At 56.2% G+C, this 12,938-nt stretch overlaps 2 protein-coding genes across 2 annotated transcripts; one reads left to right on the plus strand and one right to left on the minus strand.

The window, feature by feature from the left end:
• The first annotated feature begins 34 nt into the window (after positions 1–34).
• On the plus strand, positions 35–6,318 carry LOC116943643 (cis-aconitate decarboxylase). Its single transcript, XM_032956676.2, has 8 exons — positions 35–197; positions 1,184–1,280; positions 1,793–2,034; positions 2,286–2,375; positions 2,757–2,962; positions 3,351–3,705; positions 4,100–4,291; positions 5,018–6,318. The coding sequence occupies exons 1-8, from the start codon at positions 159–161 to the stop codon at positions 5,390–5,392; spliced, it is 1,596 nt and encodes a 531-aa protein (XP_032812567.2). The 5' UTR covers positions 35–158; the 3' UTR covers positions 5,393–6,318.
• Positions 6,319–9,127: 2,809 nt separating this feature from the next.
• On the minus strand, positions 9,128–12,010 carry LOC116943644 (putative glutamine amidotransferase-like class 1 domain-containing protein 3B, mitochondrial). The gene is made up of 4 exons (XM_032956677.2): positions 11,813–12,010; positions 10,518–10,695; positions 9,999–10,203; positions 9,128–9,514 (listed from the first exon to the last, which is right to left on the minus strand). Exons 1-4 carry the CDS (start codon positions 11,918–11,920, stop codon positions 9,319–9,321), a joined length of 687 nt encoding a protein of 228 aa, XP_032812568.2. The 5' UTR covers positions 11,921–12,010; the 3' UTR covers positions 9,128–9,318.
• Between the last annotated feature and the right edge of the window lie 928 nt (positions 12,011–12,938).

Raw genomic sequence — 12,938 nt, forward strand, 5'->3', positions numbered from 1 at the left:
AGTCACGTGAGTGGAGGGGGGGTCACAGAGACGCGGGTACATAAGGGGCGAACTCCTAGACGGAGAGGACATCGTCGACTTGTGGACCTCACGAGACTCCGACTCGACGCCCTCCTCCGCCTCTCCTCTTCGCGACTCAAGTCACCACTCGGCTCACCATGACCTCCTCGGCGTTGCTGCTGCTTTCCGCTAAACAGGTGAGATCGGCGGCGAGCGCGCTCCAAGCCCCTCGCTCTCTACTCGTGCACCTCGCCGGGTCTCAAGACTCGTTCACGAGAGGGTGCTGCGTGAGATTGCTGGGGCAAGACACCGCCTCGGTGTTTGTATGTGTATTTTTTTATTTATGTATTTTAAAAAAAAAATACACATACAAGAGTCTGTAACTGTTATATATAGATATATATTTATACAGCCTGAAACTGTCACGCAGACACGGTCGTCTACGGCTGTTATATTTCATAGACATAGAGTCTATAATTTGTATATAATCTATGAAAAATAGTAAATACAGTCTATAATTTTATATACAGTCTATAATATGTATAGACTATAATTTTTATAGACAATTTTATAGATATTCCACAGTCACAAATATTAAATGATTATTGCCTCTGAAAATATATCCTTGTTCGTATTCCGTAATCAATTTCGTTACAAAAAATTTTTTTTAAACATTTAACGTAAATTAACCGGCGGACTGCTTTGCCGGCTAAACGTTCTTGTGGGTGGAGCCGTGGCGATGCGCGACTGCCCAAGCCGCCTACTCCGTCCGTGTTCACACCGCAAAGCGCGCACAAACATTCTTGCATCACACGCGCGCACACGCCACACACGCACGCACACGCGCGCGCATTGTGTGTGTAGTTCAAAACACTGCGATGATAATTCATGAGAAAATATGAAATTGCGCGACATCATCAACACGCATGCGGTACTATATTTGAATATCGTGTTATTAAATGCGAACTAGTATGTGTGTTAGCATGTGCAATATTGTTCGCATTAAATGTTGTATTAAGCGAATTCGTTGGTATTTGTTTCACGCGATTATTCTGACAAAATATATTATTCAGACAGAGACAATGAGTGGATATGAAGGAATAAACTCTCTGTGTCAATCCTCTCTCCTCCTCCCTGCCTCTCTCCCCGCCTCCTCTCCCGCCTCCTCTCCGCCTCCCCACAGACGCGACCCATGTCGAGGGTCCCCATCCTCTTTCTGCGGGGTCCGGGCTGCAGGGGTCTCCACAGCGCGACCGGGGGCAGTGGAGCCCCGCTCAGAGGTGAGACCAACGAAATGCCACCCTTAACTCAACCTCAACTCCACCCTCAACTCCTCAACTCCACCCCAACTCCACCTCAAATTAACCTCAACTCCACCCTCCACTCCACCCCAACTTCACCCCAACTCCACCCCAACTCCACCCTCAACTCCACCCTCAACTCCACCCTCAACTCCACCCTCAACTCCACCCTCAACTACACCTCAACTCCACCTCAACTCCACCCTCAAATACACCTCAACTCCACCAAAACTCCACCTTCAACTATACCAAAACTCCACCCTCAACTCCATGTCAACTCCACCCCAACTCCACCTCAACTCCACCCCAACTTTACCTCAACTCCACCCCAACTTCACCCCAACTCCACCCCAACTCCACCCCAACTCCACTCACACCCCGAGTCCCCACGACTCCCGACGATAACGGCAGTAGCCCCGCGACGTCATCGCCTCTGTTCACGAATCCGGAATCCGTGGCGCTGAGCCCAGTCCGCGTGTTCGCTCCCGCAGAGAAACCTCAGCTCCAGCAGCAGCCGGAGGAACATTTTCAGCAGCAGCAGCAACGGCGTCCACGGGAGAAGCCCAAGGGCAACTTCTCGCAGTCGCTGGCGCAGCTCACGGCCGGGCTGGGCCCCGAGCACGCGAGCCCCGTGGCTCGGAGCCGCGCCTCCCGCATGATGCTCGACGCTGTCGGCGTGGGGCTCCTGGGCGCCCGCACCGAGGTGGCGCAAATCGCGCGGAGCCACGGGGAGGTGAGGGCGGCGCAGGGACACGGGGACCCGGGGGTCGTGTGACGCGCGATCGTGGTGCCCTGGGATCTGCCACCACAGCATCTCCAGTGGAATTAATTGACCGAGTCTCGTTAGCACGCGATGGCTCGAGGACAATGTTAAACAATAGAGGGAGGAATGAATGCAAATTCAAGCAATCGCCTCGATCTGTGGCTCCTATCGCTGACATCGACCTCCTTCTCACCCCCTCCCCTCCAACCCTCCGCCCGTAGCGCCTCTCGGCAGGGGGCCCCTGCACGGCGTGGGGGTCCAGCGGGGTCCGACTCTCAGCCTCGGCAGCGGCTTTCGTCAACGGGGTCTCGGTGAGTGGCATGATGATGATGATTATTCGATAGTTAATATTGATGACTGTGGTGATTAGAATAAATATGAGCGTGCTGATTATGTTGCCGATTAATCGTGGTGATGATGACAATTAGTAGATGATTAGTAAAAACATATGATGATGCTAATGATCATCATGATGATTATAATGACGATGAGAATGATGATGATACCTCGTGCACGCCACGTGGCAGGCGCAGGCCATGGATTGTGATGATTCTCCACCACGATGATGATGATGATGTTGACGATGACTGTGATATTACTGCTCCTGATGATGACGATGCTTCTGCTGCTGCTCCTGATGCTGCTGCTGATGACTGACGATGACACCTCGTTTGCCTCCTGCCCGTGGCCAGATCCACGCGATGGACTTTGACGACACGTGGCACCCCGCCACGCACCCGTCGGGCTCCCTGCTCCCCGCGCTCCTCGCCGCGGCCGAGGCGGCGCCTGCGGGGCAGAAGCCCTCGGGGCTGCAGCTGATGCTCGCGTTCCTCGTGGGCGTCGAGGTGCAGGGACGCCTGCTGCGCTGCTCGCGCGAGGCCAACGACATCCCCAAGAGGTGGGTGGGGGAGACAAAGGCGGACGGGCGAGAGTGCGGCCAGACGCGTAAAGCGTCAAACGGACCCGGCACAGAGATGCGCGCACACTCACGCACAGACGGACGCACAGAGATTGAGACAAAGACACAGATCCCCCGTATGGCCTTGAACAGACCTTGGGGGCAAGTGCTGTTGACGAGACAATATGAAGTCCGGCACGGCGCGCGAGGGAGTGGGTGGCATTGAGCCAGACACATTGGGCCAGACACATTGGGACAGACACACAGATACAGGCACACGGAGACACAACCAAGCAGACACACAGTGAGCTACACACAGTGACACCCACACTCACCCTCCACCCCTGCGCCCACCCCCCCACTAATCGCCTCCCCTCCCCTGGTCCAGGTTCCACCCCCCCACCGTGGTGGGCACGATCGGCGCGGCCGCGGGCTGCGCGCGGCTGCTGGGGCTGGACGAGGCGCGGTGCCTCCACGCCCTCGCCATCGCGGCGTCGTTCGCGGGCGCCCCGCTGGCGAACGCGGCCACCCAGGCCAAGCCGCTGCACGCGGGCCACGCGGCGCGCATGGGGCTCGAGGCGGCGGCGCTCGCGGCCTCGGGGCTCCACGCCAACGAGGCGATGTTCGACCTCGCCGAGAGGGGCTTCGGGGCCTTCTACCCCGACTACGAGACCCCGCGCACCCCGCTGGACCCATGCGGGGGGGCCCCCCTCCTGCTGGAGCAGCAGGACGTCGCCTTCAAGGTGAGGGGCGCGGGTGGGGGGTGAGCGGGGGGGCGGGGCGAGTGTCGTGCTGGGGGGGTTGCGAGGAACGCTCTTGGCAGGGGGAGATGAACACGGGGAGATCCATTTAGAGATGGTCCACTGTAAATGCGCGCGTCCCACCAACCCCGATACACGGATTGAACCTCTCAGCTGAGATGATTTGCGGATGCACCACCTGTGTTCCCCACTACCATAACAACGACAAAGATCTCCCGCATAGCCTGAATAGACTGTTGGGGCAAGTGCTGTTAGCGAGCACCTACTGTCATCACACGCACGCAGACGTCTGTAGTATTGCATGGGACTGGTGGCCCCATCGCCCCCATGACCTCGTGACCTCACGTGCCCCCTCCACCGCCCTTTCCCCCCACAGCGCTTCCCCGCGCACCTGGGCACGCACTGGGTGGCGGACGCGGCGTGCGCGCTGCGGGAGCGAATCGCCTCGGTGTGCGGGGGCCACGTGGACACGGCGCTCATCGAGAGCCTCGTGCTGCACGTGCCGCGCAGCGCCTACGTGGATCGCGCCTTCCCCGCGGACGAACACGAGGCGCGTCACTCCTTCCAGGTGCGGGCCAGCTGCCAGGGAGCGGGCGAGCTCACCTGCGCGCTCACTCACTCACCTGTACACTCACCTGCACACTCACATGTACACTCACCCTTGCATTCACTCGCATGTGCTCTCACCTGGGCGCTCACTCATCCGCAAGTTCGCCAGCACACTCACCTGCACACTCACCTGTACACTCACCAGCACACTCACCTGTACACTCACCAGCACACTCACCTGTACACTCACCAGCACACTCACCAGCACACTCACCAGCACACTCACCAGCACACTCACCTGTACACTCACCAGCACACTCACCTGCACACTCACCAGCACACTCACCTGTACACTCACCAGCACACTCACCAGCAACACTCACCTGTACACTCACCTGTACACTCACCAGCACACTCACCTGTACACTCACCAGCACACTCACCTGCACACTCACCAGCACACTCACCAGCACACTCACCTGCACACTCACCTGCACACTCACCAGCACACTCACCTGCACACTCACCTGTACACTCACCTGCACACTCACCAGCACACTCACCTGTACACTCACCTGTACACTCACCTGTACACTCACCAGCAACACCTGCACGCGTCTCCCGCTCAACCTCCTCGTCTCCCTCGGCTCTCTGCCTCCCCCACCCCCGCACCCGCCCCCCCCTCTACACCCCCTCCCCCATCTCCACACTCACCCCCTCCCTCCTCTCCCTCCTCTCCCCGCAGTTTGTGGGCTGCTCGGCGCTCCTGGACGGCGCCGTGACGCGCGCCTCCTTCGAGGCCCCCGCGCGCTGCCGCCCCGCGCTGCGCTCCCTGCTCGAGCGGACGCGCCTCGAGCACCCGCGGGACAACGTGCCGAGCTTCGCCCTCATGTACGCCGAGGCGAGCGCCTCGGTGCGCGGCCTCGAGGTGTCCGCGCGCTGCGACTCCTTCCTGGGCCACTGGCGGCAGCCGCTGGGCCGCGAGGCGCTGCTCGGGAAGTTCGCGAGGAACGCGGCCGAGGGCGGCGTCGGCGAAGCGAGGGCGGCGGCCGCTGCCGCGCTCCTGGAGGGGGTCGAGGAGCTGAGCGACGCCTCCGAGATCTGCCGCCTCCTGCACTGAGAGGAGCGGGGGGGAGGGGAGGGGGGAGGGAGGGGGGTGGGGAGAGAGGTGGGGAGCTGCTTGACGCCTCCTGCATTGAGAGGAGCGGGGGGTGGGGGAGGGAGGGGGGATGGAGAGGGGGAGGGGGAGCTGCTTGACGCCTCCTGCACTGGGAGGGGTGATAGGGGGGGCTCAGGTGCTGAGGATTTATCTTCAATGCACTCACGGGCATTTCTGTAATTTATTTGTCAAAAATAGGGAGAGCGAGAGGCAATCAACTGCAGTATATAAAATGACTGAAGTACACAGTTACAGTATACTTATACTGCAGCATAAGTATATGTATACAGTATACATATTCTGTAGCGTGCATATGGTCTGGCGGGCGGGTCCCGCGTTTCGGGCAGGTTCTGGGGAATTTCCGACCTGGTCACAGCTGCTGGTATCTCAGCTGTTGGCTGAGTTCACGCGAAGTGGACTGCAATTTATAGATGTGTTCATTGCAAGAGAGAGAGCGGATACAATCGTGCAGTTTCACTATAAATCACATCGAGCTCCATCGGCCTGTCGGACCAATGTTATACCCGGCAGCATTTGCTTAAGCGGAAAAAAACCTTGACCCGATTTCGACTGCTGTGTCCCAGCGTCCTTTGCTCGTCTCGCACTCGCCTTCTGTGTAGCGAAGTTTGCTTCAGCTACATCGGCGAACCGCAACTGGCGTGGATGAAAAACCAAATGAGCGTACAAGAGCACGAATTTCGTTTTTAAAATATTTAAAATAGTAGGTAGATAATAATGAGATGGGTACAAGTTGGTGTTTGTTTTTTTCTCATGATATTTGAATTGTGAGAAGAGGATTTTATTGGTGTGGATGTATATAAACGTGTCATCGTGAGCGGTGTATAACTCATGATTTTATGATAATAAAATATTTGATGAAAACGTGACTTGGTCGACTCTCCGCATATAGAAAAGACACTCCTCATACCCGCGGAGACACGGCGGAGGCGGTGCCGGATTATCCTAGTAGCAAAAGTAGCTACACGTGCTACGGGGCCCCGTACTTTCAAGGGCCCCCGCGCTAAATGCTTTCAAGCGAACAATTCCGGTTCAGTGATTATGCACTTGCCCTATTACTATAGTCCTATACTGTTTCAGTTTCATTTATTTGGTATAGCCCTGTGAGCCATTCGCCTCTTGATCGGGTGCAACCGCAACAAACAAAAAACAAAAACATGAACAAGAAAACATCTTAAAGTGACTATGTGACTGTGCAAACAGATTTTTTTTTATGAACGACTGGGTGTTTAAGGTTAGCGATTTGTCGTATTATCCGGCTGTGTAGCAGATAAAATAAATACAATGACTTGACTACGCGACCTCACTCCCCCGAAACCGCGAGGTAACAACCCCCCCCCCCCCAAAAAAAAAGAACGATCGCGGTTTAACCCCGCGGATTGCAGAATGAATTTCAGGCGCTACCCCTCGCCGTTATCCGTGACGAAAAATCTCTAGAAATCGAAAGCGGCGGTTAACTATCTGGATAAACAGGCCCGCGGATAACAGGAGTCGCTGTTAATCGGAAACTGATCCACAAGGAAATTGAGCATGGCTCAAGTTCCCTCCATCATATCTGACCTCAACCACCTCCTCGCCTCTACACCTCGTGTCGACACACTCGTAGACAGAGAGTGGATTCGTCCTGAGTAATGACGAGGGGAGGATTGGTTGAGGTGGCTTCCCTCGACGCTTGCTCAAATTGTTTGGGTCTTTCGGTAAAGTCACGCAGATAGGTTCAAAGAAAATAACAAAACATAACAAGTTACGATTTTTGTTATTTTCTTTGAACCTATCTACGTGACTTTACCGAAAGACCCAAAGAACATGAATTCCTGCAGTCACGAAAGCTTTAAGTCAAGACTTGCTCAAATGTTATAATCCCATAGAAACACGATGAATTGATACGGTGTACCATCACCATCGTCATCATCGTCGTCGACGACAGTGTTGGTGTTCGCCTGGGTGAGGTTGAGGTGGGCACGGGTCCCACTGCCTCTCTACCGAGGATGATGGCTCACTCCACTGGCCGTGCAGGGGTCTCTTCGTAACAGTGGCGTGGTAACTCCATCATCAGCTCAGGGGGTGTAACAATCGGTCATGGTGGGGCACCCCAATGTTTGATTTGTCTCGCAGCGAGGAGGCTATTCAGTACGTATATAGCGACACCTCTTGCCTCATCGGCATCGTTACGCTCACGCTCTCAAACATTATAAACCGCGTTTTAAATAAGCGTCGCTCTTTTTTTCCACTGCTGTTGAAAACAAACCTCGTGGTTGTTGTCAAGGGGGGCCCGAACTCGTAGCTTTTGCCGGGGGGGAGTTTGTGGGGGGCAAGGCACCCCAACTTCCCTTCCCCCCACGCTCGTTACGCTACTTCCTCGGAGCAACACTTAATCGCACCTCATCTTCTTCATCATCATCATAGCAGAGAGCCATTGCCCGAAACGGTGACGATTGTGTGTTATTTTTGCGGCAGTGTTCCTGACAAACGTGTTTAGTTTTGCGTTCATTGTGATTGTGCACCACTGCCAACGCAGCAGTGTTACACAATAATTATATATTGTTTAATTCGTAACACAGATAAGCAATGTGCGCATCTTTCCCACGCCAGTCCTTCCACGTAATAAAACAAACGAACGAACCTTAGACACATCCCATCAGCCCCACACGGCCTCCTGGGAGGCTCTGATAATTAACATATGGGCATTGTCTTTGAAACCGATGGGCCTGCATCAGAGACCGGCCTTCTTTAGGGCCTAATCTCACCACCAGTGTCAGATCAGAGAACGTCAAAAGGCGAACAGTACAACGGCAATGCCACTATTAGATTATTTATAGCTCGAGATGAGCAGCTACAAAATGGGATACTGGCAAAACAGGTCCCAATTTCTCTGTCTGAGATACGAGTCGTAGCTCGATGCAAAACTACACCATGGACAACACAACATGACATGGCTTCCAGTCTCCCATTTATTCTGTTTAACCAGGTGAGAACTCAAGAGACCAGGTTGAGTCGCGTTACCTCGAGGGGCCCGGGTCATCAATATGACAACATTCCATCAAAACAAAGTGCAACAGTCGCACGTCTCTAATGCATATTCCTGTACAGCATCGTTACGTGTATCTATGCATCTCTATTGAGTCTCTGTGTATCTCTGCGAGTTTACTACTTCGACTACTACATAATGCATAGTTTTGGTTGCATGGCCACATGCAAGCATGATCCGTCTTCAATACAGTATGGTAGTGGGTGCCTATGATGGGGTTGGTGGCTCTGATGGGGTTGATGGCTATGATGGGGTTGGTGCCTATGATGGGGTTGATCGCTATGATGGGGTTGATGGCTATGATGATGGGGTTGATGGCTATGATGGGGTTGGTGCCTATGATGAGGTTGATGGCTATGATGGGGTTTGTGGCTATGATGGTGTTGATGACTATGATGGGGCTGGTGGCTGTGATGGTGTGGATGCCTATGATGGGGTTGGTGGCTATACATTTTTGATTCAGGCTCTCTGAAAAGCTCTTATAATATAGTTGACGGACAAACGGAACGCCGGGCCTTTATGATATATTCATGCGAGTGGTATGGCAATGCGTATCACGTGACCCACTCCATCCCCTGGAGGCCTCTGGCTGCGATCGCCACAGCGAGGAGCCACGCGCGCGCTCACACAAACACGGTTACGACCTTCGGTGCAGCGCAATAACTTTATTCACGAGAAGCAAAGACACAGACGGCAACAACAGCAGCAACACTAAACACACCCGTGACCAGGATAGGAGAGGATCTGGGTCAGCGGAAGAACATTTGGGGGGGGGGGGGGGGCTGGGTGGGGGTCACCAGCGCCCCCACCTTCTGACCCCCGCCCCCCTCCCCCAGCCCGCTCACGCGAGCTTGAGCATCTCCTGCACCATGACGCCGACGCCGTCGTACACGTGGTGGATGGGCGCCGTGGCGCACATGAAGGCGCTCGTGGTCACGATCTTCAGCTTGGTGTCCACGTGCGCCTCGCCCACGTCCGTGCACACGTGCGTGCAGCCCAGCTCGCGGATGGCGGCGGCCGTGCCCGCGTAGGGGAACCTGGCGCACGTGGGGGTGGGAGACGCCGTGAGACGGGGGGGGACGCGTGTGTGAACACGTGTGTGTGTACACGTGTGTGTGTATACGTGTGTGTGTACTCACGTCTACTGGCACATGTTTGTTCACAGACTTATAGGAGTACGTGCGAGTGTTCTTGTTCGTTTAATCTATGATCTATCCACTGCTGAATGAAGGCGGCTCAAAGCCGTTGCTATCACAATACCTTCTCACCTGCACCAGCCCCTCTTAACACCCCCTCCATCCCTTCCCTCCGCCCCCCCCCCATACTCTGCCCCTCTCTCCCCCTCCGCGCCCCGCCCCTCGCCCTCCGCGCCCCGCCCCTCGCCCCCCGCCCCTCTCCCCCCCCGCGCCCCGCCCCTCTCCCCCCCCCCGCGCGCCCCGCCCCTCTCCCCCCCCCCGCGCCCCGCCCCTCTCCCCCCCCCGCGCCCCGCCCCTCTCCCCCCCCGCGCCCCGCCCCTCTCACCTGCCCCCCTGCTCGCTGTCGCCCCCGACCGTGAGCTCGCATCCCGGGAAGAGTCTCGCGGCCAGCACGGGGGCGATGCAGCAGAGCGCCACGGGTTTGTCCGCCTCCCTGAAGGCGCGCAGCGCCGCCTCCACGCCCGGCAGCAGCGAGCAGCGAGCGCCCTCGGAGGCCCACGAGCTCAGATTCTTGGCCACGCCGAACCCACCTGGAGAGCGGGGAGGGGGGGGGGTGAGAGGAGAGGTAACGATGTGTGGTTCATTGAGCCACTAAAGCCTCCTCCAGTCTCAAGGCTATTCTCTTGGGGCGTGATGTGCATGCAATTAATGAGGCGCCATATCCGAAACGTCGTCTCGATGTTCACGTGAATGAACACGCTCCCCGACCTGGGACTTGTTTAGCAACCATCGGGTGCGTGTAGAGCAAGTATAGAGACTGGAGCGTGGGCGCTGCTCCTATTGCTCGTCGACCTTGTGTATTACTGTGGTGGTGGTGGTAGTCGTTGTTGTTGTTGTTGTTTACCGGGCACGAGCAGCGCGTCGAAGTCGGCGACGCGGAGCTGCGCCAGGTCCCGCGCGGCGCCGCGCGCGATGCGCGAACTCTCGCGCAACACGTTCCGCTCCGTCTCCCCGCTCTGCTCCTTGCCGCTCGCGTGGTCCACCACGTGCTGCTGCGACACGTCCGGGGCGAACACCGTCACCTGCACAGGGGGGCGGGGGGGCAGCGAGATTAAATAAATAAGAACGACAGCTGATGGAGTGTGGTTACCTGTGGAGGGTGGGAGGAAACATTGGGGGGGGGGGGGGGGGGGGGGCGCGCCGGGAATTAAAACGTTGGGGACGTGGGGATGATGATAATGATGAAGTGTGAAGATGAAAATGAAGACGCTAACGCGAGGATGAGTCGAGCGAGGCGATGCGAAAAGATGAAACATCCCCCAAACAGGTGAGCGCGTGCGTGCGTGTCTGTATCCGACTCGGACGAGTACCTGGCACCGCATATAAATGTCAGCACTGGGGATACAAAGGCGGTCAAGGGTGGCGTTGGCTACACTGGAGGTCTTTGTGTAAATGGGTACACAAATGCTGAACCAGGCGTGTTTATATGTACACGCACACACACACACACTTGTACGCCCAGCACACACACCCCCCCACCCACACGGTTCACGTTTCACGCGCACTCTAAGGCACACATTTAAGGCTGGCTCTGCCTAGGGGGAAGCTCTGGACGGGTTCCAATACCACCAATCGGTAATCGAAACCACTACAATACAGCTCTCCATTACTATATACTGTATATAGAACAATCATCTCCCGTATAGCCTGTAACAGACTGTTGGGGAAAGTGCTGTTCGCGGGGAGCAGCTATGAATGCTGCCACGGCCTGCCTGCCTGTCACGCTAGGGACACCAGCTGCTCATTTGTGGTTGCGTCGACCTAGGCGAGATCCAGGGCCGGTTCAGATAACGTTCACTGGCGTTGGCCGTGAGCGGGAATCGAACTCGGGTCGCCGGGTTCGTAAGGCAGCGCACTAACCGCCTGTGTACCCACACAACAACAAGCGCCATTCGCCGCTAAGCGGCGGTGACGTTACCAAGGCGCTTGTGCCAGGCTAGGTGCGCGTCGAGGCCACGTGAAGTGTCGAACGCCCGCTGGCAGGTCACGGGACAGACCCAGCAGGTGCCACGGGTCGACCGACTGAGATGACTGAGATGACTGGCCGATGCACCACCTGTGCCCCCTAGTGCCACATAGACGTGTACACACACACACACGTGTACACGCACACACACACACGTGTGACGAGACTCTCACCTCGGCTCCCGCTCTGCTCAGGTGAACGAGGGCCGCGGACGCTTCGTGGATTTCGCTTCCGTCATAGGCCCCGCACCCCGCCAGCAACACAGCCACGCGCTTCCCCATCTCTGATGATGATGCTGCTGATGCTGCTGCTGATGCTGCTGATGATGCTGCTGCTGATGATGCTGCTGCTGAAACTGGAGTGAATAAAGCGGAGACCGTGTGCGTCGCTCCTTTTATAGCGACGGGGAGAGGCAGAAGGCGGGGAGAAGTGGGAGGTTGCATCACGAAACGTGGGGGGTGGTGGGCGGAGTGAGGAGGTGGGGAGAGGGCGGGGAAGGGCGGCGAGCGGTGGGGGAAGCTGAGAGGGGAGGAGGGAGAGGGCGGGGAGAGAAGATGAGACAGTTGTGTGGGCGAGAGGGAGCACGAGAGAGAGGGCGTGAAAGAGGAGATGAGAGAGACGGGAGAGGAGGAGGGAGATGAGAGGACGGAGAGATGAGAATGGGAGGAGAGCGAGAGGAGATCGCTTAGAGGGTGAGAGGAGGAGGAGGAGATGGGGAGGTAAATGGGAATGAGATACATGAGATGAGAGGAGGAGAGTAAATTATAGCAAAGAGGAGATGAGAGGGCGAGGCTAAGATAATGAAGATGAGAGGGTATTGAGAGGAAGAAGATAATGGTGATTTAAAGATTTCGTGACTGCAATGATTCATCTTCTTTGGTTCTTTCGGTAAAGTCAATTTATTATTTTATTCTCATTCTACGTGACTTTACCGAAAGAACCAAATAAGAAGATAATGGTGGCGATGGAAGAGCAGGGATGAGAGGGTTGGAGGGGAGGAAGGGAAAGCAAAGAGGAGATGTGAGAGAGGGGCGCAACGAGACGGGAGATAATACACGGAGATAATACACGGAGATAATACACGGAGATAATACACGGAGATGATACACGAAGATAATACATGAGGAACACGGAAGAGTGATGGGATGGAGATGAGAGGGAGAAGGGAGGGAGATGAGAGGGAGATGAGAGGGAGATGGGAGAGAGATGGGAGAGAGATGAGATGGAGATAAGATGGAGATGAGAGGAAGATGGGAGGGAGAAGGGAGGGAGATGAGAGGGAGATGGGAGGGAGATGGG

Source organism: Petromyzon marinus, chromosome 18 (genome assembly GCF_048934315.1).
Source record: "Petromyzon marinus isolate PM22_M1 ecotype Great Lakes invasive population chromosome 18, UKy_Petmar_22M1.pri1.0, whole genome shotgun sequence".
Taxonomy (NCBI): Eukaryota; Metazoa; Chordata; class Hyperoartia; order Petromyzontiformes; family Petromyzontidae; genus Petromyzon; species Petromyzon marinus.

What these genes read in the sequence shown, in the direction of transcription:
- LOC116943643 (XM_032956676.2), top strand. Translation starts at nt 159, where the DNA reads ATGACCTCCTCGGCGTTGCTGCTGCTTTCCGCTAAACAG. An exon ending in TGCTGCTTTCCGCTAAACAG is followed by an intron (nt 198 to 1,183) that starts GTGAGATCGGCG and finishes GCCTCCCCACAG; the next exon opens with ACGCGACCCATGTCGAGGGT. An exon ending in AGCAGGACGTCGCCTTCAAG is followed by an intron (nt 3,706 to 4,099) that starts GTGAGGGGCGCG and finishes TTCCCCCCACAG; the next exon opens with CGCTTCCCCGCGCACCTGGG.
- LOC116943644 (XM_032956677.2), bottom strand. Translation starts at nt 11,920, where the DNA reads ATGGGGAAGCGCGTGGCTGTGTTGCTGGCGGGGTGCGGGGCCTATGAC. An exon ending in TGAGCAGAGCGGGAGCCGAG is followed by an intron (nt 10,696 to 11,812) that starts GTGAGAGTCTCG and finishes CCCCCTGTGCAG; the next exon opens with GTGACGGTGTTCGCCCCGGA. An exon ending in CGACGCGCTGCTCGTGCCCG is followed by an intron (nt 10,204 to 10,517) that starts GTAAACAACAAC and finishes CCCGCTCTCCAG; the next exon opens with GTGGGTTCGGCGTGGCCAAG.